The sequence below is a fragment of the Aotus nancymaae genome, unplaced genomic scaffold, assembly GCF_030222135.1.
Source record: "Aotus nancymaae isolate 86718 unplaced genomic scaffold, 86718_ANA_hifiasm-v0.15.2.pri h1tg000028l, whole genome shotgun sequence".
In the NCBI taxonomy this organism is placed as follows: Eukaryota; Metazoa; Chordata; class Mammalia; order Primates; family Aotidae; genus Aotus; species Aotus nancymaae.
In genome coordinates, this window is record NW_026988441.1 from 37,626,363 (window position 1) to 37,653,328 (window position 26,966).

The 26,966-nt window shown below is 51.9% G+C and overlaps 2 protein-coding genes across 3 annotated transcripts in view; one reads left to right on the forward strand and one right to left on the reverse strand.

Moving 5' to 3' along the window:
- On the forward strand, window positions 1–17,299 carry SH2D3A (SH2 domain containing 3A). Its single transcript, XM_021676807.2, is given in 9 exon segments — window positions 1–84; window positions 3,563–3,708; window positions 6,515–6,864; window positions 8,041–8,117; window positions 11,493–11,977; window positions 12,077–12,192; window positions 12,382–12,755; window positions 13,108–13,296; window positions 13,939–17,299. Coding segments are annotated over 8 exon segments (1,821 nt in total). The 5' UTR covers window positions 1–84; window positions 3,563–3,639; the 3' UTR covers window positions 14,100–17,299.
- The window catches only part of TRIP10 (thyroid hormone receptor interactor 10), a 13,919-nt gene continuing 2,045 nt past the window's right edge, over window positions 15,093–26,966 (reverse strand). Inside the window, exons 4-15 of one of the 2 annotated variants that reach the window (XM_012436051.2) lie at window positions 25,075–25,222; window positions 24,934–24,996; window positions 24,595–24,699; window positions 24,367–24,495; window positions 23,199–23,345; window positions 22,906–23,100; window positions 21,733–21,900; window positions 21,368–21,477; window positions 16,902–17,034; window positions 16,531–16,673; window positions 16,329–16,450; window positions 15,093–15,914 (exon numbers count right to left, since the gene is read on the reverse strand). In XM_012436051.2, the coding sequence (XP_012291474.2) occupies window positions 15,766–15,914; window positions 16,329–16,450; window positions 16,531–16,673; window positions 16,902–17,034; window positions 21,368–21,477; window positions 21,733–21,900; window positions 22,906–23,100; window positions 23,199–23,345; window positions 24,367–24,495; window positions 24,595–24,699; window positions 24,934–24,996; window positions 25,075–25,222 (1,612 nt within the window). In that variant the 3' untranslated portion in view covers window positions 15,093–15,765. The remainder of the gene's footprint in view (window positions 15,915–16,328; window positions 16,451–16,530; window positions 16,674–16,901; window positions 17,035–21,367; window positions 21,478–21,732; window positions 21,901–22,905; window positions 23,101–23,198; window positions 23,346–24,366; window positions 24,496–24,594; window positions 24,700–24,933; window positions 24,997–25,074; window positions 25,223–26,966) is intronic. The other variant, XM_012436052.2, reaches the window with a different exon arrangement.

Below are 26,966 nucleotides of genomic sequence, written 5' to 3' on the forward strand. Positions count from 1 at the left end.
GGGGGGGTGACAGCAGCCTGGAGCCGCAGAGGCTCAGCTTCCGCCTGGTCCCAGCCTCGTGGGAGCCCCGCGGGTCCTGCCCAGGTGAGTGGAACCCCAAGGCAGATCCAGAACCAGGATTATTCGGGTGGGGAGTCCTCTCTTTCCGGGTGAGGTCACCGGCTCGCAGGGAGGATTTGGGGTAGAAGAGATCGCCTCGCGAGTGAGTGGGTCGCTGTGCGTCACGCGTGTCGGCGTACCGCGCTCACCTGGGCGTGCCCCTCTAAGTGTATTTCCTGTGCAGCACAGAAAGCCATTGTTCCCATTTTTGCCTGAGTGATGCTTTTTAAACCGCAAATCAGATCTGGCCCCTCCTTCACTTAAAACCCTTCCACCACTCGCGTCCCATCCCATAGAGATTAAAATCCAGAATCCACCAGTTTCTGCCCGGTCTCTCCTCCTGGTCTCTCTAACCTCGAAGCCCTCCTGTCTGCTCCTTATTCATTGTATTCCGGCCACACCAGCCGCCTTGATGATGTAAAATATAAAAAGCAAGTCCATCTCACCTCCAGGCCTTTGCAGTTACTCTACCCCTCACCCGGGCGACTCCTCCAAATCTTTGCCTAACTGCCTCCTTCTGTACTGAGGTCTCAGCTTCAATGTCACTTTATAGGAGAGGCTGTCGTGTCCATCCTCCTCTATCACATCTCCCTGGCTTATCACTTTCGTGGACAACTCTTAGAAATGGTCTTCTGCATTCATCTTGTGCTCCTTTGCCAACCGCAAGCGCTTGAGGGCAGGGCGGCGAAGGGCTTTAATCTCCTTACTCCCTGTATCTCCAGGGTCTAGAACAAGTGCTCCATCAGTGTTTGTCCAATGTCAGAAGCAAGTCCTGCATGCCTCTGTGTATGTTGTCTGTGCTGGTGGTTCCCGCCCTCCATGGCCCTCCCCACACGTGTACACGTTTATGATCCTACTGGAATATGAATAATTCCCTCTTTCCTTTCCCCATGCTTGGTCCGACCTCTTTTCCCTGATTATACCCCCTTTTCTACCGCACCCAAATAAATTATCCCTTGGCTGGGCACGGTGGCTCACGCCTGTAATCCCAGCACTTCGGAAGGCCTAGGCAGGCAGATCCCCTGAGGTCGGGAGTTTCAGAACAACATGACCAACATGGAGAAACCCCATCTCTACTAAAAATACAAAATTAGCGAGCCTGAGGCAGGAGAACTGCTTGAACTCAGGAGGCGGAGGTTGAGGAGAGCTGAGATCATTCCATTGCACTCCAGCCTGGGCAACAAGAAACTCCATCTCAAAAAAAAAAAAATTACCCAAAAGGACTCAGAGGCAGGAGAGTGACTTAGTTGGCCTTTGGCTGACCTATGGCCACCCTGTGTCCCCAGACTAACCAGAGCCTTGCCATGGACTCAACTTCACTCTCACTAACGGAGACACAGACAGGAACTTGGGGTTGGGAGACTCTAAGGCCACGGCTAGGCCTGGTTTAGGTGACAAACAGGAAGTGCACAGGCATTCCAAAGACACACCTGGCTTCAGGTATGCAGCGCCCGCCAGCAACAGGCTCCCGGCCCAGTGCTCCTCCCCTAAAACTGCCTAGGGCTGGTCTGGGAACTTCCTGCCCCTTTCCGGCCCGCAGCCTGCTGACTCAGGAGGCAGGAATTTCTCCACGGACCCTACCAGACCCGGAAGACATCGCGTGGCTGTAGGAAGAGGCTTCAGGAGAGTTAAGAAACAGATTATCTTCGTGGCCATCCAGAGAAATCTCCCCAACAAGACACTTGAGACACACTGGCCCCGAGGCCTGTGAGCTTATCAGGAAACTACCAAATGCTCTGAGGTCTAAGATTGATCACCGTGATAACCAAATGTATGGGCTCCAAAATAGAAGGACCTGCAAAGGCGACATTGCTGTTTGCTGTCATTACTACAGAATGTGACCTTTTAAAAATCTTAACCCCAGGCTGGGCACGGTGGCTCATGCCTGTAATCCCAGAACTTTGGGAGGCAGAGGCAGGTGGATCACCTGAGGTCAGGAGTTTGAGACCAGCCTGGCCAACATGGTAAAACCGTCTCTACTAAAAATACAAAAATTAGCTGGGTGTGGTGGCGCATGCCTGTAATCTCAGCTACTTGGGAGGCTGAGGCAGGAGAATCACTTGAACCCCGGAGATGGAGGTTGCAGTAAGCCAAAATCACACCACTGCACTCCAGCCTGGCTAACAGAGCAAGACTCTGTCTGAAAAAAAACAACAACAACAAAAAAAAAAAACCCACTCTGGGTTACATTCTTTTTTTTTTTTTGAGACAGAGTCTTGCTTGGTCACCCAGGCTGGAGTGCAGTGGCATGATCTCGGCTCACTGCAGCCTCTGCCTCCCAGTTCAAGCTATTCTCTCACCTCAGTCTCCTGAGTAGCTGGGACTACTAGGACTACTAGCACACACCACCATGCCCAGCTAATTTTTGTATTTTTAGTAGAGATGGGGTTTCACCACGTTGGCCAGGCTGGTCTCAAACTCCTGGCCTCAGGTGATCCGCCCACCTCCGCCTCCCAAAGTGCTGGGATTATAGGCATGAACCACCATACCTGGCTTCTGGCATTGCATTCTAAAGCAAAAAGTAGGGGTTAGATTTGCACCTATCCTGAGAACCTCTGAGTGTGCACGTAGGTTGCCGAGAAGTCGTGGATGTTTGTAAGCTAAATTCCCCCTGACTGGAGTGTTTCTTCACGCAGAGTCACCTGGCACATTCCCCCGAAACTCTTTCAGACTTTACTCAATGAGACCTTCCCTGGCCACATGAACAAAAATGTGCACCCAGTCTGGATAACACACACACACACACATACATAAATTAGCCACAGCCAGGCACAGTGGCTCATACTTGTAATCTTAGTGCTTTGGGAGGCTGAGGCGGGCGGATCACATGAGGTAAGGAGTTCAAGACAAGCCTGGCCAACATAGTGAAACCCCACCCCTACTAAAAATATTTTTTAAATTATTAGCCATACACGGGCATGGTGGCACACTCATGTCGTTCCAGCTACTCAGGAGGCTGGGTTACAAGAATTGCTTGAACCCAGGAGGCAGAGGTTGCAGTGAGCTGAGATCACACCACTGCACTCCAGCCTGGGTGACAGAGCGAGACTCTGTCTCAAAAAAAAAAAAAAAAAGCTGGGTGTGGTGGCTTATGCCTGTAATCCTAGCACTTTGGGAGGCCGAGGTGGATGGATCATGAGGTCAGGAGTTCAGGACCAGTCTGGCCAACATGGTGAAACCCTGTCTCTACTAAAAATACAAAAAAATTAGCTGGGTATGGTGGTACACATCTGTAATCCCAGCTATTTGGGAGGCTGAGGCAGGAGAATCACTTGAACCTAGGAGGTGGGTGTTGCAGTGAGCTGAGATCATGCCATTGCACTCCAGCCTGGGCGACAGAGCAAGACTTTGTCTCAAAGGGAAAAAAAAAAGATTTGATGGAGCTGTCTCCAAAATTAAGAAGAGGATGGAAGGAGCTGACCCAGACACTCAAGAAGCCGGGCTAACTATTCCCATTTTACAGATGTGGAAGACTGAGGCCTGTTGAAGGTGCAGAGCTCAGCCCCGTCAGCCCTGGCACCCGCTGTTCCCAAGAGCTCCATGCATGTGCCGCAGGATGGAGAGGACCTTGCTGGCCAACCCTGGTACCACGGGCCCCTATCCCGCCAGGTACTGCCCACAGCAGGGCCTCAATACCGTCTGGTGGGAAGCCTCTCACACCCTTGACTTTCCAGGGACTCCTGGGTCCCTGGATGAGGGACTTAGGGCCAAAGTCTATTGGGACAGGTGGCAGAGAGCTGGGGACTGTCTAGAAGGTTGGCTGGCTGGGGACTGTCACCATATTTAAGTGATCACTTTCTTTGGGATGATATCGAGATTGGTGATGGAGATTGAGGAGAGTCCTAGTGCCCCCCAAACTACTCCTGGCTCTGTCTGTCTCTCCCTCTGGACTCTATCTCCCTCCTGGTATTTCCCTCTAAATCTGAGGCTCCCGAGCCAGGCATAGTGGCTCATGCCTGTAATCCCAACACTTTGAGAGGCCAAGGCGAGATCACCTTGAAGTCAAGAGTTCAAGACCAGCCTGGCCAACATGGTGAAACCCCATCTCTACTAAAAATACAAAAAGTAGCTGGGTGTGATGGTATGCACCTGTAGTCCCAGCTACTTGAGAAGCTGAGGCAGGAGAATCGCTTGAACCCAGGAGGCAGAGGTTGTAGTGAGCCAAAATTGTGCCACTGCACTCCATCCAAACAAACAAATAAATCTGAGTCTCCCACCCCCATCTGCAACTCAGCTGTCACCCCCCAAAATTTTGGGACCCTGAGCGTCTTTTTTTTTTTTTTTTTAAAGATGGGGTTTCACCCTGATGGCCAGGCTGGTCTTGAACTACTGACCTCAGGTGATCCACCCACCTTGGCCTCCCAACGTGCTAGGATTACAGGCATGAGCCACCGCACTCGGCCAGGACCCTGAGCATCTAATGAAATGATGAGAGGCAGTATAGCTTAATAGTTTAAAATCCCATAATCTTGGCCCAGACACCCTAGGTTCAAATCCAAACCCTACAACTTATATTGTGTGTGACCTTGGTCACGGTATTTAACCTTTATGGGCCTCAGTCTCCCCACCTTTAAAATGGGGGATAGCAGGCCAGGCATGTTGGCTCATGCCTGTAATCCCAACACTTTGGGAGGCTGAGGCAGGAGTTCCAAACCAGTTTGGGCAACATAGCGGAACTCTGTCTCTACAAAAAACACACACACACACACACACACACACACACACAAAAATCAGCCAAGAATGGGTGGCATGTACCTGTTGTCCCAACTACTCAGGAGGCTGAGATGGGAAGATGGCTTGAGCCCAGGAGGTCAAGGCTGTGGTGAGCCATGATTGCTCCACTGCACTCAGCCTGGGCAACCGAGAGAGACCTTGACTCAAAAAAAAAAAAAAGGTCAAAAAAATAAATGGGGATAATACTACCTGCCATTTAGCCTTGTTACAGGGATTACAGGAGTTAATACCCTTTACATTTAAAGCAGTGGTTGACATATAGTAAGGGCTACAGGTATGTCTGCTACATCTATTATTCAGTCCCCAGACCCCATCTTCAGCTCTATTTTGCTTCTCTCTGGGGTCCTGGCCCTCCTACCTGCCCCCATCCAAATTTTTTTTGAGACATGGTGTCACTGTGTGACCCATGCTAGAGTGCAATGGCACAATCTCAGCTCACTGCAACCTCTGTCTCCTGAGTTCAAGTGATTCTCCCACCTCAGCCTCTCGAATAGTTGGGACTACAGGTGCACACCACCATGCCCAGCTAATTTTTACATTTTTTGGTAGAGACAGAGTTTTGCCATGTTGCCCAGGCTGGTCTCAAACTCCTGACCTCAAGTGATCTGCCCACCTCAGCCTCCCAAAGTGCTGGGATTACAGGCATGAGCCACTGTGTCCCGCCCTTCCTACCGTATTTTGATACCAGCCACCATAGCTGGCATAAGACTGCTTGCAAATGTCTATAAAAGAAGGGGCCCTGGGCTGGGTGCAGTGGTTCGTGCCTGTAATCCCAGCACTTTGGGAGGCCAAGGTGGGTGGATCACAAGGTCAAGAGATCGAGACCATCCTGGCCAACATGGTCAAACCCCGTCTCTACTAAAAATACAAAAATTAGCCAGGCATGTTGGCAGATGCCTGTAGTTCCAGCTACTCCGGAGGCTGAGGCAGGAGAATGGCTTAGAACCGGGAGGCTGAGGTTGCATGAGCCAAGATCGCACCACTGCTCTCCAGTCTGGCAACAGAGTGAGAATCCATCTAAAATGTTTTTCAGATTTGTAAGGTGAAAAAATAAGAAGAAGAAAAAAAAAAAAAAAAAAAGAAGGGGCCCCATCTGGAAGGATCCAGCTAATGGCTTCTCTTGAAGCCAAATTTGCATAGTAAGCCCAGTCCATTTACCAAATTTGATGTTGCATCTATCAGCATCTGCTGTAACAAACATTCCCAAGATATCACCAGCAAAACACAGTCAACATGTTAATGTGATAGTCCAAGGTGGCTGAGGAGAGGAGATACAAATCTCCATAAATCAGTCAGGAGCCAAGTCCATCTTGTTGCTCTGTCATCCCTCAGGCCTTTGGGGATATCAGCTGACAGACAGGGGACAGAAACTGTAAGACTGTGCAGCAGGGTTTTATGGGCCAGGTCTGGACATTTCCCATGCCCTTCTAACCCACATCCCACTGGCCAGTTCTCATCACTTGACAACCCTAGCTGCAAGGGAGCCCGGGAAATGCAGTCCACATAGGTGCCAGGAGAAAGGGCAACAGGGCTTGATGTGAAACTTCCCAGTCTCTGCCTGCCCCAGAAGTTTCAGTGGGGTAGCTTTTCTTGGGTGGTGGGAGTGATGGTGGAAGGAGCCACCATTAACCACTGCTCTGAGCTCATTCCTAATTCCCCTGTCCCCTTCCTCCATCTACAGAAAGCTGAAAGTCTTCTTCAGCAAGATGGCGACTTCCTGGTTCGTGCCTCTGGGTCCCGTGGGGGCCACCCCGTGATTTCCTGCCGCTGGCGGGGCTCGGCCCTCCATTTCGAGGTGTTCCGTGTGGCTCTGCGTCCCCGGCCAGGCCGACCCACAGCCCTCTTTCAACTCGAGGATGAGCAATTCCCTAGCATGCCCGCTCTGGTTCACAGCTACCTGACGGGCAGGCGCCCGCTGTCCCAGGCCACAGGGGCTGTGGTCTCCAGGCCCGTGACTCGGCCAGGGCCTCTGCGACACAGCTTTAGCGAGGACACCCTGATGGATGGCCCAGCTCGGACAGAGCCGCTCAGGTACTCACAGTCTCCCTACCTCCTGGAGAATACCCAACACTCCCAGGGTTTTCCAACTCAATGGTTGACTTTTTTATTTTTGAGACTGAGTCTCACTCTGTTGCCCAGGCTGGAGTGCAATGGCAGTCTCAGCTCACGGCAAACTCCACCTCTCAGGTTCAAGCAATTCTCCTGCCTCAGCCTCCCAAGTAGCTGGGATTACAGGCATGCACCACCGCACACAGCTACTTTTTTTATTTTTATTTTTTCTTGTTTTTGTTTTTTTGTTTTGAGATGGAGTTTCGCTTTTGTCGCCCAGGCTGGAGTGCAATGGTGTGATCTCGGCTCATTGCAACCTCCGCTTCCTGGGTTCAAGCGATTCTCCTGCCTCAGCCTCCCGAGTAGCTGGGATTACAGGCATGTACCACCACACCTGGCTAATTTTGTATTTTTGGTAGAGACAGGGTTTCTCCATGTTGGTCAGGCTGGTCTTGAACTCCTGACCTCAGATGATCTGTTCACCTCGGCCTCCCAAAGTTTTGGGATTACGGGCATGAGCCACCATGCCCAGCCTTATTTTTATTTTTTTTCTTGACTCGAACTCTTACTCTGTCACCCAGGCTAGAGTGCAATGGCACTATCTCAGTTCACTGCAACCTCCACCTCCTAGGTTCAAGTGATTCTCCTGTCTCAGCTTCCAGAGTAGCTGAGATTACAGGCACCTGCCACTATGCCCAGCAGTAGAGATGGGTTTTCACCATGTTGGCCAGGCTGGTCTCAAACTCCTGACCTCAAGTGATCCACCCACCTCTGTCTCCCAAAGTGCTGAGAGTACAGGCGTGAGCCACCAGGCCCAGCTAATTTTTTGCATTTTTAGTAGAGACAGGGTTTCCCCATGTTGGCCTAGCTGGTCTCGAACTCCTGACCTCAAGTGACTGCCCGCCTCAGCCTCCCATAGTGCTGGGATTACAGGTGTGGCCAACCAAGCCCTGCCATGGTTGACTTTTGAGGCCCAAACATTCTTAGTTGGGGAGGAGGTGGAGCTGTCCTGTGCATGGTAGGATGTTTAGCAGCATTCCTGAGCTCCATCCAACTAGATGCTGCTAGTCGTGACAACTAGCAGGTATTTTCTAGGTATTTGTGAGGGGCTCTCTGCTTAGGTGGGGACTACAGGTTTCTCCCACTTCTGTCCCCCAGGGTGAGGAAGTGGAGCAGCAGTCAGCCTGCAGATTTGGCACACATGGGGCGGTCAAGAGAAGACCCCCCTGGGATGGGTGAGTGTCTACCAGAACGGCCGCGGCTCAGGGATTGCTCTGCCATTCACCGCCTAAGAGATCTTGGGCAGGTGCAGAAACCTCTTGGAGTCTAAATTTCTTTTTTTCTTTCGTGTTTTTTTTGAGACGGAGTTTCACTCTTGTTGCCCAGGCTGGAGTGTAATGGAGCGATCTTGGCTTACCGCAACCTCCACCTCCCGAGTTCAAGCGATTCTCCGTACTCAACCTCCCGAGTAGCTGGGATTACAGACATGCGCCACCATGCCTGTCTAATTTTGTATTTTTAGTAGAGATGGGGTTTCTCTATGTTGGTCAGGCTGGTCTGGAACTCCTGACCTCAGATGATTCACCCACCTCAGGCTCCCAAAGTGCGGGGATTACAGGCATGAGCCACCGCACCTGGTGGAGTCTCAATTTCTTGCTTTGGAAAATGAGGACAATCACGGTGACTTAAAACACACAGGCACTTTGTGGGTGCTTAAAATGTATGTTTACGAGACTGAGCACGGTGGCTCACGCCTGTGATCTCAGCACTTTGGGAGGCTGAGGCCAGTGGATCACTTGCCGTACAGTGGTTGGCCACACCTGTAATCTCAGCAGTCACTTGAGGTTAGGAGTTCGAGACCAGCCTGGCCAACGTGATGAAACCCCGTCTCCACTAAAAACACAAAGTTAGCTGGACATGGTGGCATGCACCTTTAATCCCAGGTACTCAGGAGGTTGAGGCAGAGGAATCGATTGAACCCGAGAGGCAGAGGTTGCAGTGAGCCGAGATCATGCCACCGCCCTCCAACCTGGACAATAGAGCGAGATTCTGTCTCAAAAACTCAACACACACACAAACACACATACACACAGAGTAAGGGTAGGACGAGGTGGCTCAGGTCTGTAATCCCAGCACTTTGGGAGGCCACGGTGGGTGGATCACTTGAGGTCAGGAGTTCAAGACCAGCCTGGCCAACATGGTGAAACCCCATCTCTACTAAAAAAAAAATAATAATAATACAAAAATATGTCAGGGGTGGTGACACGTGCCTGGAATCTCAGCTACTTGGGAGGCTGAGGAAGGAGAATCACTTGAACCCAGGAGGTGGAGGTTGCAGTGAGCCAAGATCACACCACTGTACTCCATCCTGGACGGCAGAGTGAGACTGTCTCAAAAACCCAAAAACCAAAAAAATAGAGTAAGGGATTTAGGGAATATAAGGATGGAGATGGATACTGCAATTTTAAATAGTCAGGAAAGGTTCCACTGCAGAAAAAGATAAATTTGAAGGAAATGAGTGAGGGATGAAGGTGGATAACTGGAGGGATAAGCAGGTGGAACGAAGAGTCAGTGCAAAGGCTCTGGGGTCAGAACAAGAATTTAAACTGTTCATTCAACCAAAAAAATGAGTGAGTAGCTGGGCGAGGTATTGCGTGCCTGTGGTTCTAGCTACTTGGGAGGTTGAAGCAGGAGGATTCCTTGAGCCCAGGAAGTCAAAGATGCAGTGAGTCATGATCGCACCCATTGCACTCTGGCCTGGGCCACAGAGTGAGACCCTGTCTCAAATTTAAAACCAAAAAAAAAAAAAAAAAAAAAAAAGAAAGAAGAAAAAGACAAGTGTAGCTGAAGCAGTGGGAATGAGGGGAGAGTAGAGAGACTTTGGGGCTCAGATTGTGAGGGTTTTTCAGCTACTGTGAGCACTTTGGAGCCGGGAACTGTGAGATGGTTGGAAATTCCTAGAAAAGAGCCTATTCAAGGGTGTGGTAAGTACAGTCTCCCAAAAGTCTTGGTGCAGTTCTAAGTACTAATAGTCCGGGAGGTCAACATGCCACCAACTTACAAAAGACATCATTTGGAAGTTTAGGGGGAGGGGAGGGAACGTAGAGGACGGGTCAGTAGGTGCAGTAAACCACCATGGCACACGTATGCCTGTGTAACAACGCTGCACGTTCTAAACATGTATCGTGGTTTTTTTTAGAAGAAAAAAAAAGAATGTTTAATAAGCTTAGTTTCTCTAACACTTCTTATATGAGTGTCATGCCATACATAGTTTTGTGAATTTTGCTTTATTTGTTTTTTGAGACAGTCTCACTCTGTCGCCCAGGCTGGAATGCAATGATGCGGTCTTGGCTCACTGCAACCTCCCTCTCCCGGGTTCAAGTGATCCTCCTGCCTCAGCCTCCTAAGTAGCTGGGATTACAGGCACCTGCCACCATGCCTGGCTAATTTTTCTATTTTTAGTATAGATGAGACAAGGTTTCAACATGTTAGCCAGGCTGGTCTTGAACTCCTGACCCTGTGACCTGCCCACCTCAGCCTCCCAAAGTACTGGGATTACAGGTGTAAGCCATCTCACCCGGCTACTTTTGTCAATTTTGAATACTCTTTCTCTGTCTCTCTCTCTATATATATTAATTATATATTTGATAGAGATATATCTGTGGAGAGATATATATAGATATATTATCACAAAAGTTAAATTATCTATCTTATATTAAATGTAATTATATAATATATGGCAACATTATACATTTAATAACATACTTAATTAAATATATAATATATATTTATATAATATATATCTCTGTATAAATATATAGATATCTATACATAGTTATAGATAGATATAAATAGGTTTTTTTGAGATAGGATCTCACTCTGTCATCCAGGTTGGAGTGCAGTGGTGCAATCACTGCAGCCTCAGGCTCAAGTGATCCTCTCACCTCAGCCTCCCAAGTAGCGGAGACCACAGGTGCACACCACCATGCCCAGCTAATTTTCTAACTTTTTGTAGAGACAAGATCTTGTTATGTTGCCCAGGGTGCTCTGGAATCCCTAGCCTCAAGCGATCCTCTCACCTTGGTCTCAAAATGCTGAGATTACAGGCATCAGCCACCATGCTCAGACTTTTTTTTTTTTTTTAATTTAATTGCATTGGGTCACTGCTTGCCATCTTTCAGTCAGAGGTGCAAAAACAAAGAATTCAAACTTAAAATGTATTATTCAGAATTCATACGGTCAGGCAAGGTGGCTTACACCTGTGATCCCAGCAGTTTGGGAGGCCAAGGAGGGAGGATTGCTTGAGACTAGGAATTCCAGACCAGCCTGGGCAACACAGTGAGATCCCATCTCTATAAAATAAAATAAAATTTTTAAAAAAGAATTTACAAAACTATAGAGATATCAATGTTTTCCAACCATGTGTAAGCACATGGCATTTCTACTGTGGAGATTGTTAAAATTCAAAACTGCACCCCACTAGGCTGGGATACCCCATTATTGGAATGAGTGGATGGATCAGGTGGGTGGTGACCCATGAAAACCCCACCCCTGCCCATTCAGCAGTCTTCTCTGTATATTCCCATTGACCCCTCTTGTATGACCTCCAGGAGCCTCCACTATGCCCGTATCTGCCTTGCCCCGATCAGGCAGTGAGCCCGTGTTGCTGAAGGCCCCTGCTTCCCTGGGAACTATTGCCAACAGTCTCAGGGGTTCCGACGGGCAGCTTCAAGCCAAGGCACCAACGAAGCCCCCCCGGACACCCTCCCTCGAACTGCCTGATGTCCCTGAACGCCCCTCAACATACTGCGAGCTGGTGCCCCGAGTGCCCAGTGTCCAGGGAACATCCCCAAGCCAAAGCTGCCAAGAGCCAGAGGCGCCATGGTGGGAGGCCGAGGAGGACGAGGAAGAAGAGAACAGATGCTTTACAAGACCACAGGCTGAGATTGCTTTCTGCCCCCCTGATGCCCCCTCCTGCCTGCTGGGTCCCCAGAATCGGCCCCTGGAACCCCAAGTCCTGCGAACTCTCCGTGGCCTGTTCCTGGAGCACCATCCTGGGAGCACCGCCCTTCACCTGTTATTGGTAGACTGCCAGGTGGGTCACCTGCCAGAATGCTCCTCCCCAGGCCCAGGGCAAGACCCAACCACACCTACATGATCACTCTTCACCTGACTTCCCCATTCCTTTCTGTAGGCCACAGGCCTCCTGGGAGTGACCAAGGATCAGCGGGGCAACATGGGGGTCTCATCTGGCTTGGAGCTGCTCACTCTCCCCCATGGACATCGCTTGAGGTTGGAACTGCTGGAGAGGTGAGCCAGCCGCTTGGAATCTTGGTTGGGGGAGGCCAATTCCCCCCACTTTCCAGGGTCTCCAAACAGCTCCCCATTGATGGCTCCCCAGGGAAGAAGGGAGATGCGCAATTCCACCTCCTGTCCCCCCTCACCCCTGCATTACAAACCGCCCCACTGCCCCCAGACCCTTCCCCTCTACCTCTACAGGCATGAAACACTGGCGCTGGCCGGGGCGCTGGCGGTGCTGGGCTGCTCGGGGCCGCTGGAGGAGCGCGCAGCCGCACTGAGGGGCCTGGTAGAGCTGGCGCTGGCGCTGCGGCCAGGGGCGGCGGGGGACCTGCCCGGGCTGGCTGCGGTCATGGGTGCCCTGCTCATGCCCCAGGTGCGTGTAGAGCAGGGACTGGTGGAAGGTGGAGTGCAGTTGACTGGGAAGACGGGAAAGTAGGCATGCGCAGGTCTCTTCTCCCAGGTGTCCCGGTTGGAGCACACGTGGCGCCACCTTCGAAGGAGCCACACGGAGGCTGCGCTGGCCTTTGAGCAGGAGCTGAAGCCGCTGATGCGGGCTCTGGATGAGGGCGCTGGTGAGTGAAGGTCTGGGGCATGGCATCCTCCGGGTCCCAGACCAAATTTAACAGGAATCTTAATCTAGGTTCCCCCGTGCACTTTTCTCTAGATCCCGCCCTTCACACGAGACTTGGCCCTAGGCTCCTCCCCCTCACCATAGGCCCCGCCCTCCACACGAGACTTGTTCCTAGGCCCCGCCCCTTCGCCATACACCCCGCCCTCCATCCAAGGCCTGTGGTAGTGGCCCCTCTCCACAGACCCCGCTGTCGCTCAGCCCTAAGCCCCGCGCCTGCATGTATCCTAGGTTCCACCTCCGCCCTAAGCCCCATCTACAGCCCCAAACCCAGATCAGACTCTCCCCCTCCGCAGGACCCTGCGACCCCGGCGAGGTGGCGCTGCCGCACGTGGCACCCGTGGTGCGCCTGCTGGAGGGCGGGGAGGAAGTCGCGGGGCCGCTGGAGGAGAGTGGCGAGCGGCTGCTGCGCACCCTGCACGGGGCGCGTCAGATGGCCCGGCTCGCACCCAAATTCCGCAAGGTGGCGGCCCAGCGCCTGCGAGGTGAGCGTCCCGTCAGCGCTGGACTGCAGACTTCAGAGCACCCCGCAAGCTCTAACTGGACCCCCTGCAACCCAACCTGTCCCAGGAGGGGAGCCTCTCGCCACTCCTCCCAGAGCCCCACCCAAACTGGGGCGGCTCCACCTCAAAACGGGCTGTCCTGCTCCCGCCACCTCCGCTGGTCCCCACTCCCCATTCCCACCTAGGACGAACCCGCCCCCAGGGATCTCGATCCCCAAGTACGCCCTGCTCCCTCCAAAACGATTCCTCCCTCCTATCCTAGGGTAGCCCAGCCGACTAGATCCCCCACCTCCCCCGGCAACCTGGGATCCCGCGCCTGGGGGAGCCCACCTCCGGGCACAACCCCTAATGCGGGACCCCCGGGATCTGGCACCTGGAACAGGCCATCCCCTTGCACACTGGTAGAGTCCCTCAGGCACCCCCCACCCCCATTCCTGCAGAGACCTAGGAGCCCACTCCCCTCTGACCCCGCCCAGTCATCCTACAGGTGGGGCAAGATCCTCCCGGGCCCCGGTTGGATCAAAGTCCTCAGGGGAAAGGCAGGTGCGAGATGGGGGTGGCGGGATTGAGAGGGGCGTGGCGGGCATCTGCAACCGCCCCCAGCCCACCTGACTTTGCTTCCAGGATTCCGGCCTAACCCAGAGCTGAGCGAGGCCCTGACTACCGGCTTCCTGCGGAGGCTGCTCTGGGGTAGCCGGGGCGCCGGAGCTCCGCGCGCTGAACGCTTTGAGAAGTTCCAGCGCGTTCTCGGCGTCCTGTCGCTGCGCCTGGAGCCTGACCGTTGAGAACGCAGACCCCCTTCCTCACACCCGGGCCCCCCAGTTTTTGCGAACCCCAGAAGAAACCAAGGGAGTCGTCCCAGGCTCCTCACGTCCTCAGGTGGAAACCTGCCCTGTGCCTCGCAGAAGAGGTGGGGAGCACAGTCAAGGTCACCTGGGTCATGGTGCCCATGTGACCTGCAGATCTGGCGTCCGAGGCCAGAGTTCAACTATGACTCCACCTCTTAAAACCTGTGATTTCTAGCAGATCAGTTGACCTCTCTGTGTCTGCCTTTAACTTAAAATCGTGGCCTGTAATCTCATCACTTTGGGAAGCCGAGGAGGAATGATGGCTTGAGGCCAGGAGTTCAAGAGCAGCCAGGGCAACATGGTGAGACCTCAGCTCTACAAAAACTTAAAAAAAACTTTTTAAAAATGTAAAAGTTGGTACTGTGTACTTTATTTTTTTGAGACGGTGTCTCTCTTTGTTGCGCCCAGGCTGGAGTGCAGTCGTGCAATCTTGACTCACCACAACCTCCGTCTCCCAGGTTCAAGCGAATCTCCTGCCTTAGCCTCCTGAGTAGCTGGGACTACAGGCGCCTGCCACCACGCCCAGCTAATTTTTTATATTTTTGGTAGAGACAGGGTTTCACCGTGTTAGGATGGTCTCGATCTCCTGACTTCATGATCCGCCCACCTTGGCCCCCCAAAGTTCTGGGATTACAGGCGAGAGCCACCGTGCCCAGCCAAGACCATGTACTTTCTAAGAATTGTGGCAGGAATGAGACCGTGGGAGGAGAATGCCTGGCACACAGTAGGTGCTCAATAAATGCCACCCATTCTCAGAAGCTGCAGTGCATTCAGAAGGGATGAAACTTGGTGTCCTGGCTGGGTGTGGTGGCTCACGCCCATAATCCCAGCACTTTGGGAGGCCAAGGCAGATGAATCACTTGAGGTCCGGAGTTCAAGACCAGCCTGGCCAACATGGCAAAACCCTGCCTCTACAGAAAATACAAAAACAATTAGCCGGGCATGATGGTGTGCGCCTGTAATCCCAGCTACTTGGGAGGCTGAGGCAGAACTGCTTGAACTTGGGAGGTGGAGTCTGCAGTGAGCCAAGATCACGCCACTGCACTCCAACCTGGGCAACTGGGTGAGACTGTTTCAAAAAGAAAAAGAAACTTGGTATCCTTCTCTCTACCTGAGTCACAAGCAGGCACCCACTGACAATGACATAAAGCCAACTTCTAGAAAGGGGCAGGGTTGACCCAAGGTATGCCCAAGAGCACCTGCCCTTTCTTGTTCCCTGTGTGTGTGGCCTGTAAGAAATGTGGCGTTAAGATACTTCCACTCCCAGTATTTAAATCTTCTAATAAGGCACCGACTCCAGGAACTTTATATAATTAATTTTTTTCCCATTTTTGTATAAAACAAAATAGCCGGAGCCGAGCAGCAGGAAGAAAAGATGTAAAACATGAGTATGTACATCAATGGTGGGACGATGGTGGAAGAAGGCACAGCGGGTCCATCTGGAGTAACAGGTGGGATTAGGTTGTGGGGGTGGAGGGGGCAGCAGGTTACACAGGTTTCAGCCGAAGCCACGGGGTCAGAAATAAAGTGCATAGGTCCTGGGGCACCCCTGTGGCCCAGAAGCAGCAGCCGACAGCCCCCCTCTTCCCGCCTCCGGCAGGGTTCAATTGAGCGTGACTCGGAGGTAGGAGGTAGGAACGTAGCCCTCGCCTCCCTCTTTCCGTCTGACCCGGGTCCAGCCATCCCCTTTGTCTTCTTCCATAAGACTGAGGTCTTCACCCTCAGCCATGGAGATGGTGCCTTCACTGGACCCTGTCATGGGAGTGGGGGTAGGCTTAGATCTGCTTTAGGCAAATTTATTTATTTTTTATTTTTGAGATCAAGTCTCGCTCTGTCACCCAGACTGGAGTGCAATGGCGCGATCTTGGCTCCCTGCAACCTCCGCCTCCTGGGTTCAAGAGATTCTCCTGCCTCAGCCTCCTGAGGTAGCTGGGATCACAGGCATGCGCCACCACACCCGGCTAATTTTTGTATTTTTAGTAGAGATGGGGTTTCACCATGTTCACCTGGTTGGTCTGGAACTCTTGACCTCAAGTGATCTGCCTGTCTCAGCCTCCCAAAGTGCTGGGATTATGGGCCTGAGCCACCACGCCCGGCCCTGCTTTAGACGGATTTAAACTGAACCTAGGCAGAGACACCCCGCAAGCCCACTCTGGCCGTCCTCACCTTCAAAATGGTAGATGGCCACACAGTGACCTATGGGGGATGTGGCTTCCTCCTCGAAATCTTCATCAAACTCTGTGTAAATGGGGGTGTCCTGGCTCTCTTCTGAGGGAGGCTCTTCAGAGCTGTTTGGGGAGAATTTGGCTGATAAAGATGTGCCCTCCCGGGTCCCTGGGAACACACCCACTCTGGCGTCACCCCTCACCTCTCCTTGGCATCCTGTGATCCGCTGTTGCTGCTGCTGTTGTCTGGCGGGGCGCTAGTGGGGGGGTCGGGAGGCCGGGCGTGCCGGCTCAGGCTGTCTCCGCGGTTACTAAGGACTCGACTTTCAGCTTCTGCCAGCCACGCCTGGGAGGAGAGGACCGCCAAGATCGGCTCCAGGACAGAGCTCCCGGGTCAGCCCACTCTGGCCCCAGAGGATCCCTGAGATCACTCAGGCACAGCCAAGGCTGTGATGGAAAACAGCTGGAGACCCCCCTGGCTCCAAACACCTCCCCTGTCCCCGACCCCCACCCCACCCTGCAGTGACTCAGCCAGGCCCTCTGGCCCCCACCCCTCCCCAGGGTGTTTTCTGACCTCATACTTCTGCACTTCCAATTTCAGCCGTTCAATGTTGCCCAGGGTTTCGGTGATCTGGGGCTCCAAGCTGGCAGGGTCCCCCATCTGGGGTGTCTTCTCATAGACATCCTTCATTTTCTTCAGAGCTTCCCTACAGCAAGGGAGACAGACAGATGGGAAAACACAATTCCCTGTGAGTTTTTTGTTGCTGTTGTTTTGTTTTAAGTCAGGGTCTCGCTCTGACTCTTTCCCCAGGCTGGTGTGCAGTGGTGCAACCATAGCTCACTGCAACCTTGACCTCCCAGGCTCAAGCGATCCTCCTGCCTCAGCCTCCTGAGCAGCTGGGACTACAGGCCCACATCACCACACTCGCCTGATTTTTCTTTCTCTGTTTTATTTTGAGACGGGGTCTCACTCTGTCACCCAGGCTGGAGTGCAGTGGCATAATCTTGGCTCACTGCAACCTCCACCTCCTGGGTTCAAGAGATCCTCCTGCCTCAACCTCCCCGGTAGCTAGGACTACAGGCACGTGCCACCAGGCCCGGATAATTTTTGTATTTTTAGTAGAGTCGGTGTTTCACCATGTTGGCCAGGCTGGTTTCGAACTCCTGATCTCATGATCCACCCACCTTGGCCTCCCAAAGTGCTGGGATTAGAGGCATGAGCCAGGGGAGGGGCTCTATGTGATTTAACAAGCGAAAAAACAGGGGTTTTGCATCAAGGAGCAAATAGCAAGGCAGGACAGTGATTAAGTCTAGTGCCCAACTGCCTGGGTTCGAATCTTAGTGTATTTCCTAGTTCTGTGAGCTTGGCTTAAATCAACTAAACCCCTGCTGCTGTTTGCTTAACTTGGAAATGGAGATGATGATCCAAATATCTCACGTGGTCATTGTGAGGATTAATACAATGCCTGATACTTGGTAAATCCTCACTATTACTCATCTACACACTGAGTACCTACTGCATACCAGTATTATTCCAAGCATCAGAAATAAAACACTGTGTTTTATAGATGTGGCCATGGTGGCTCACATCTATAATCCCAGAATTATTTTGTAGGCTGAGGCAGAAAGATCACTTGAGGCCAGGAGTTCAGGACTAGCCTGAACAACAGAGCGAGATCTTGTCTCTAGTAAAAAATTAAAACAAGGCCAGGCACGGTGGCTCATGCCTATAATTCCAGCACTTTGGGAGGCTGTGGCGGGTGAATCACAAGGTAAAGAGATCGATACCATCCTGGTCAACATGGTGAAACCCCATCTCTACTAAAAATGGAAAAATTAGCTGGGCATGGTGGCGTGCGCCTGTAGTCCCAGCTACTCAGGAGACTGAGGCAGGAGAACTGCTTGAACCAAGGAGGTGGAGGTTGTAGTGAGCTGAGATCGCGCCACTGTGCTCCAGCCTGGGTAACAAAAGCGAAACTCTGTCTCAATTAAAAAAAAAATTTTTTTTTAACAATTTTTAAAAAAATAGGGGGAGGAAGGGATGGGGAAAAAATAAAGAAAGAAAGATAAATATGGCCGGGCGACGTAGCTCATGCCTGTAATCCCAGCACTTCGGGAGGCCAAGGTGGGCGGATCATGAGGTTAGGAGTTCGAGACCAGCCTGACCAATATGGTGAAACCCCATCTCTACTGAAAATATAAAAATTATCTGGGCATGGTGGCACTTGACTATAGTCCCAGCTACTTGGGAGGCTGAGGCAGGAAAATTGCTTGAACCTGGGAGGCAGAAACTGCAGTGAGCCAAGATCATGCCACTGCATTCCAGCCTGGCCCACAGAGCGAGACTCTGTCTCAAAAAGAAAAAAAAACAGAAAGATAAATATAACACTAAACAAGACAGTCAGGATCTTAACTCTGCATACAATCTCTCAGGAAAACTTGAGAATTCAAATAAATCCATGTACACTGTTTAGAATAGTGCCTAGAATACAGTAAGTGATTAATAAATACTGTTTTCATTATCATTAGTCTATCATCTCTGTCTCCTCTATGTCTATATATACAGGTAGTCACGACTATAATAGATCTTTGGAAAAGGCCAGACCTAAGCTCAACTTACTTCCAGTTATTTATTTATTTTTTATTGAGACACAGTCTCACTCTGTCGTCCAGGCTGGAGAGCAGTGGTGCAGTCTCAGCTCACTGCAACCTCCGCCTCCCGGGTTCCAGCGATTCTTGTGCCTCAGCTGCCCGAGTAGCTGGGATTACAGGTGCACGTCACCACGCCTGGCTAATTTTTGTATTTTTAGTAGAGTCAGGATTTCCTTATGTTGCCCAGGCTGGTCTCGAACTCCTGGCCTCAAGCCATCCACCTGCCTCGGCCTCGCAAAGTGCTTGCATTACAGGCATAAGCCGCTGCGCCCGGCCAACTTCATTCCAATTCTAACACCTGACCCATTTTACAGATGAAGAAACAGGAATTAAAAGGTGAAACAAGCTGCCCAAGATCTCGGAGATGAAGCTGGAAATCAAGTCCAGTTTGTTCTGACGCTAGAACATGCACCCTTAACCCCTCCACCATAGACACCCAGGAACTAGAGAGTTCTAAATGGAACTTTACACCGATAAAAGCTATTCTGTCCAAGAGGTTACATGCAAATGGCAAAATACCATTTGGCTGCCTGTTAGCAAGTGGCAAATGTCATTCCTATTATGTAACAGGACTGGGAAGAAGATTTTGTTGCTTGGAAAGAGTAAAGATTTTTTTTAATCTGGCAGATTTTTTTATTGTTAATATTTTATGTGTTTGAACTATTAAACAGATAACCGTATGCTGCTTTTTCTTTCTTTTAGCCAATTGATGTGGTGATCTAGATGGATAGATTTTTTTGATATTGAACTATCTTTGCATTATTGGGATAACACCCAACCGATGATGGATTTTTTTTTTTTTTTTAGTTTTTAAAAAATTTGTTGTTTTTTCTTTTTTAGACAAGAGTTTCACTCTTGTTGCTCAGTCTGGAATGCAATGGCTCGACCTCGGCTCACCGCAACTACTGCCTCCTGGGTTCAAGCAATTCTCGTGACTCAGCCTCCCAAGTAACTGGGATTATAGGTGCATGCCACAATGCCCTGCTAATTTTTGTATTTTTAGCAGAGACAGCGTTTTACCATGTTGGTCAGGCTTGTCTCAAACACCTGACCTCAGGTGATCCGCCTGCCTCAGCCTCCCAAAGTGATGTATTATTTTTTAAACACTGGATTTGCTTGGCTAGGCTTTTGCGAAGGATTTGCTTGGCTAGGATCTATGATCATAAATAAAGTAAAATGAGCCCTCGATTTTCTCTTCTTGAATTCTTGGCCAAATCTTCTTGATTTGGGAATCAGGATTCTTCAGCCTACAGAGGCTGACAGCTTTCACTCTTTTTCTGTTTGCTGGAAGGACTTTTGTAAGACAAGAAGTAACTGTTTCTTTCTTTTTTGAGACAGGGTCTCACTCTGGCAGCCGGGCTAAAGTGCAGGTGGTGCAGTCACAGCTAACTGCAGTCTCAACTTCCCAGGTGCAAGCCATCCTCCCACCTCAGCCTCCCAAGTAGCTGGGACTACAGGCACAAACCACCACACCTAGCTAATTTCTTTTATTTTTTGTAGAAATGGAGTCTCACTCTGTTGCCCAGGCAGGGCTCAAACTCCTAGGCTCAGGTGAATTCTCCTGCCCTGACCTCCCAAAATACCAGGATTGCAGGCATGAGCCACTGCACCTGGTCAAGAAGTAACTGTCTCTTGTAAGTGTGGCAGGAATCACCTGTAAAACCATCAGGGTCTTGGGATTGTTGGGGAGATCTCTGAATACCATTTAGATGTCATTCATTTATAGACCAGGGCAGTGGCTCACGCCTATAATTCCAGCATTATGGGAGGCCAAGGCAGGCAGATCACCTGAGGTCAGGAGTTCGAGACCAGCCTGGACAACACGGGGAAACCCCACCTCTACTAAAATATAAAAAGTAGCTGGGTGTGGTAGTGCACGCCTGTGGTCCTAGGTACTTGGGAGGCTGAGGCACAAGAATCTCTTGAACCTGGGATGTGGAGGCTGCAGTGAGCCAAGATTGCACCACTGCACTCCAGCCTGGGTGACAGAGCAAGACCCTATCTTAAAATAAAATAAAAATGGCCAGTGCGGGGGCTCACTTTGAGAGGCTGAGGCGAGCGAATCATGAGGTCAGGAGTTTGAGTCCAGCCTGGCCAACATGACGAAACCCCATCTCTACTAAAAATACAAAAACTTAGCCAGACATGGTGGCGTGCAACTGTGATCCCAGCAACTCAGGAAGCTGAGGAAGGACAACTGCTTGAACCTGGGAGGTGGAGGTTGCAGTGAGCTGAGATCGCACCACTGCACTCTGGCCTGGGCAACAGAGCAAGACTCCATCTCGAAAAATAATAAAATATAACAAAAATGAAATAGTAATAAATAAATGGAATCCATTTACTATTGCATCACGTTCCTTGCCTGCCCTCCCCACCCCGCCACCATACCTCTGGTCAACCTCCTTCTGAAGCTCACGACTGCGTTCTTCCAACTGCTGCTGAAGCCGTTTTCGCTGCTGCTCTGGGGGCAAGTGGCTAAAATCCTCGGTCACCACTGTCTGCAAGGTGGGTATGGGGTTGAACTGGGGATCAAGGAGTCTAGGCTGCTGGACTCTGCACACGTCTGAGCTATTTCACTTCCTTCCCCAGCCACGGTTCTCGGCAGCGAGGCCATGCACAGAGCAAAGCGGGTCTGGGTTGGGCAACCAGGGAAGAGGGGCCCAGCCAGCGGCAGGAAGCGAGCCCAGGGTCCCGCCACCCGCCGCTGGGCAGGCTAGGGCCACCACCTCCTCCTGCCCCGAGGCCTCACTTACCCCACGGCTGCCTCGAAGGCTGCGGAAGGATGCTAGCCTCGGTTTGACCGACTTACTGATCTCACTCAGTATGGTCAAGGGGTCACGGCCGGAGCGGGGGGACGGGGGTCCATTAGGCAATGCCAAGGGTACGGGGCCCCCCAGGGGGGAGAGGGGTGGGGGGCGAGGCTACCGGCAGGGGGCGGGGAGGGGGATAGGTTGAAGGGGTGGGCGGGGGTAGGAAGATGCAGAGAATGAGGACGAATGGACGGAGGGATGGACGCACGGATGGACGGATGGACGCAACAAAGAAGAAAAGGAAAAACAAAATGGAGAAAGAAAAAAATGGTAAGAAAACCACAACTCAGGATGCGCAACCACACAGAGAAAAACGCATGCAAGAGCGACACAAAAAAATCTGGAAGGTGGCGGTGAGGAGGTTGAACTGTAAGCCCAAAAGCCAGAGCTCTCAGGCCCCCGGGTATCTCCTAGGTCTCTGGAAGGTGATGTCCAGGGGGCAAGCATGGGTCCAGGAGGCAGGGGGGCACATGTCTCTCTGTCCACTTAGCTTTCGGGGCTGACAGTCTAGAAGACGCATGCGGGAATCACGGTCTCAGACAGGTATGAGGCCACAGAGGCCACAAGCAGAGAGCGGAGCGGGAAGTAGGAAGGTGAGAGCGGTGGGGGCGTCAGAGGGTTAAGCCTGGAGATCACGGGTGTAAGTCGAGGAGAGGTAGGAAAGTTTAAGTCGAGAGGGCCCCGAGGTGTAAATCAAAGGTATAAACCAAGGGTGCCAAGCTCTGTGAAAATCCAAACAGCCAAGACAACAGGACGTGCAGGGTGGTTCCCAGATCCCACCAGCAGGATGGAGAGAGGAACTCGGGGAGTCCCCAGGGATGATGTCACCAGCCCTCAGGCCAGCCCTCAATTCCACCAGCAGGTCTTCTCCCAGCATCCCGAGAAGCAGCAAACAGACAGACGCCACAGACCTCCCCACCCCACCCCCGCTTCGCCTCCGGGGACTCCCAGGCCAATGGGCCCGCCCGCCTTCCTTCCCTCCAGCCCGGGCCAGCAGCCAGGAGGAAAATTCCTGCCCGGGACTCAGCGTTCAGGCGGCTGGGACTGACTCAGTAGGGGCCCCACTGTCCCCACCTCACTGTCCTCCCCCAGCATCCCAAGGGTCCCGGCCCCCACCTTGTTCTTCTTCCCAAAAGGCCAGCGCTTGGCACGGCTGCGGCCCGGGCCCCGGAGCTCAGGCCGTCCTTCCGAGGGGGTGCCCAGGCTGCTGTCCGAGGGTGCCCGGTTCATGGGCTGGCTGAAGTCCTCGAATTCCACGTCGCCCGGGCGGGCAAAACCTGACTTGTGCAGCTCTATAAGGACTTGGGAGTCCTGGGGGAGGGGCACAGGGGATGTGAAGTCAAGCGCCTTGCTTATGGGGACCTCCCTCTGCCCACCCCGCGGCCCACTGTTCCCAAAACAGCACCCACGTTCTTGGGATCCACAGCATGTGCCGCCACCTTCATGCCCTCCAAACACTTGGCGATGATGGGCACCACCTCCAGCTCGGCCTCCGACAGGAGCCCATACCCGGCACCCAGGTGGATAGCCCTGCGTTCGTCCATGTCCTGGAGCTTCTGTAGGGACGGGGCAAGTGGGGCTCAGGGGTGCTAACAGAGGTTCTAGAAGCACAGTGAGTCACTCTGCAACTATGACCCTGCTCCACACTGGCCTCAACCCCAAGCCAGTCTGGAGGGGAAGACAGAGTTGGGAAGAGAGACTCCAGCCCAGTGTGGTTGGGGAGAGACACAGTGCCCGGGGGATGGCAGATGGGGACACCTGCCTAGGGGGTCAGCAAAGGCTTCTCCACGGAGACAAGAGGGCAGGGATTTAAAGAAAAAGCGGAACCAGCCCTGATATTCCCAAGGCCAGGGACCGGGACAGAGAGTGGAGCACTCGATTAAAATCAAGAGGGGAACTTTGGCCGGGCGTGGTGGCTCATGCCTGTAATCCCAGCACTTTGGGAGGCCGAGTTGGGTGGATCATGAGGTCAGGAGTTTGAGACCAGGCTGGCCAATATGGTGAAACCCCGTCTCTACTAAAAATACAAAATTTAGCCAGGTGTGGTGCCGTGCACCTATAGTCCCAGCTACTCGGGAGGCTGGGGCAGAAGAATCACTTGAACCCAGGAGGCAGAGGTTGCAGTGAGCTGAGATCGCACCACTGCACTCCAGCCTGAGTGACAGAGCAAGACTCCATCTCAAAAAATAAAAAAAAGAAGAGGAGAAATTTGAGACCTTTCAGAAGGGTTGTTAGAGGTGGAGCTTAGGAGAATAAGGAGGAATTTCAAGAAGAAAGAAAGGTCGCTTGAGCCCAGGGGTTCCAGGCTGCAGTGAGCTGTGATCTTGCCACTGCTTGGGTAACAGAGCTGGGCCCCATCTCTCTATAGAAGTAAATAAACAAACAAATAAGTAAAAGGCATGCCCAGCAAGAAGACCAGCTGTACTAAAAGCACAGCATCTGACTGTTATTATCGGTTTCTGATTCACTTTCCATCTAGGGACTGGGACATTGCAGCTGGGGTTTTGATGAATGTGTAGGAGTTGGTTAACATTGGGGGCTTTCGGGAAGGTAGGTCTGAGAACTGGGAGCACTCACATCGAATATCTGGGGCATCTGTGAAAAATAGAAGTGGGCTTGGTCTCGGTTGAAGCGTTGTAGTTGAGCCGCATATTCGTTTTTGCTTTCTTCTGCCATATGACTCCGGAGGTGGGCTTGCTGCTTGGCCTGCGGAATGCAGAGGTGGAGGATACTGCCAGGTTCTGGTCACATCCCACCCAGATTCCCCCAAGTCTGTCCCAGACCCTGCCTCCCCTCCACACACACCTTCTCCACATCAGCCTTGGTGGCGTTGATATCCTGGTCTAGCCGCTCAGCATTCTGGGCTGCCTTCTCTGCCTCCCGGCAGTCCCGCTCAAATTTACGCTTACTCTGTGTAGGGGACAGAACCAGAGTGAAGGAGCTACCATCCCAAAGACAGCGGGTGGAAAGCCAGCTTTCAGGGATTGTTGGGATGTCACCCATAAGTAGGGGACAAGGGCATACTGGAAGCCTATGGGGGAGGGAAGGGCTAGGTCCGATAAAGAGGGCAGCTGCCTGACTCCACGATCCGCAACCCTCCCCCCTGCCTCCAGGCCATAGTCACTGCCGCCTCTGCACACTCACATTCTCCAGCTGTTTGAAGCCGTTTTCCAGCTGCTGCTGGGCCCTGCGTCCTTCTTGGAAGTGCTACAGAAAGAAGAGCGATAAGGCTCAACAGGGTTCCAGCAGGAGCCCTTTGCAAGACCTGGAGAGAGGGTTCCTCACCATCTTCCTCTCCTGTTTCATCTCTTGCGAGTACTTGGTCAGCTCTAGACACACACGGACACTGAGGTTCTCGGCCACCAGCTCCCGCTGGCCGGCAAAGTCATTCACTTCCTGGAGAATTTGTACGAAGGACTGCTGCTGGCTGAATCTGGGGTAGGATGAGAATCGTGGAACAGGGAGTCAGGCCCCCCCCAGTAGGCTGATGCCCCAGGACGCACCTCCAGATGGAAAAGGGTTAAGCCCCAAGAATTTCTTGCTCTGTTGCCCAAGCTGGAGTGCAGTAGCCTTGGCTCAGTGCAACCTCTGCCTCGCAGGTTCAAGCTATTCTCCTGCCTCAGCCTCCTGAGTAGCTGAGATTACAGGTGTGCACCACCACACTCAGATAACTTGTATTTTTAGTAGAGGCAGAGTTTCACCATGTTGGTCAGGCTGGTCTTGAACTCCTGACCTCGTGATCCACCTGCCTCAGCCTCTCAAAGTGAGATTACAGTCATGAGCCACCGCGCCCAGCCTAGCCTCAAGAATTTCATCCTTGAAGAGATGACAAATTCTGGTCCATATTCCTTAACCCCAACCTTTGAGTAGAATGCATTTTGTTGTTGTTGTTGTTGTTAGAGGTGACCACCCTAGCATTTTTTTTTTTTTTTTGAGACAGGGCTTGCTGTCACCCCACTGCAGTGCAGTGGCAAGATCCTGTCTCGTTGCAGCCTCAAAACTCCTGGGCTCAAGTGATCCTCCCACTTCAGCCTCCCAAACAGCTAGGACCACAGGCACACGCCACCAAACCTGGCTAATGTTTTAAATTGGAGATGAGGTCTCATTACATTGCCCGAGCTGGTCTCAAACTCCAATCACCCCTGAACTCCACCACTTCCTGCCTCGGCCTCCCAGAGTGCTGGGATTACAGGTGTGAGCCACCGCACTGGACCTTGAATGTATTTTGGAACTTAGAATTTTCCAGTTTTTGGTTTATTTTATTTTTTATTTTAAAGAAAAAGACGGGGTTTCACCATGTTGGTCAGGCTGGTCTTGAACTCCCGACCTCAGGTGATCCGCCCGCCTTGGCCTCCAAAGTGCTTGGATTACAGGCGTGAGCCACTGCGCCCGGCCAGAATTTTCCAGTTTTTAAAGATGGTGTACAAGGCTTATATCATCTTTTATGCATCATTTCCATGGGGTTGGGGATAGCTTTTTGTAATCAAACACCCTATCTGTTTTTCTTTTTTAAAACAATGAGAGGGATTAACATTCACGTGGGATAAAAATCAAAACTATAATTAATAGCCTGGCTGACATGGTGAAACCCCATCTCTACTAAAAATACAAAAATTAACTGGGCATGGTGGCAGGTGCCTGTAATCCCAGCTACTAGGGAGGCTGAGGTAGGAGAATCACTTGAACCTGGGAGGCAGAGGTTTCAGTGAGCTGAGATCGCGCCACTGCACTCTAGCCTGGGCAACAGAGTGAGACTCTGCCTTTAAAAACAAACAAACAAAAAAATTGGCCGGGCGCGGTGGCTCACACCTGTAATCCCAGCACCTTGGGAAGCCGAGGCAGGTGGATCACAAGGTCAGGAGATGGGAGACCATCCTGGCCAACATGGTGAAACTCTGTCTCTACTAAAATACCAGAAAGAAAGAAAAGAAAAAGCCCGGCATGGTGGCGCATGCCTGTAGTCCCAGCTATTCGGGGGGCTGAGGCAGGGGAATTGCTTGAACCCCGGGAGGCGGAGGTTGCAGGGAGCTGAGATGGCGCCACTGCACTCCAGCCTAGCAACAGAGCAAGATTCCGTCCCCCACCCAAAAAAATTAGTTCAGGTCAGAGATTGCCGCCAAATAAGTAACCAACACAACTTCATTTCCAGGGCTTTTTCGATTTTGGAACTGGGGACT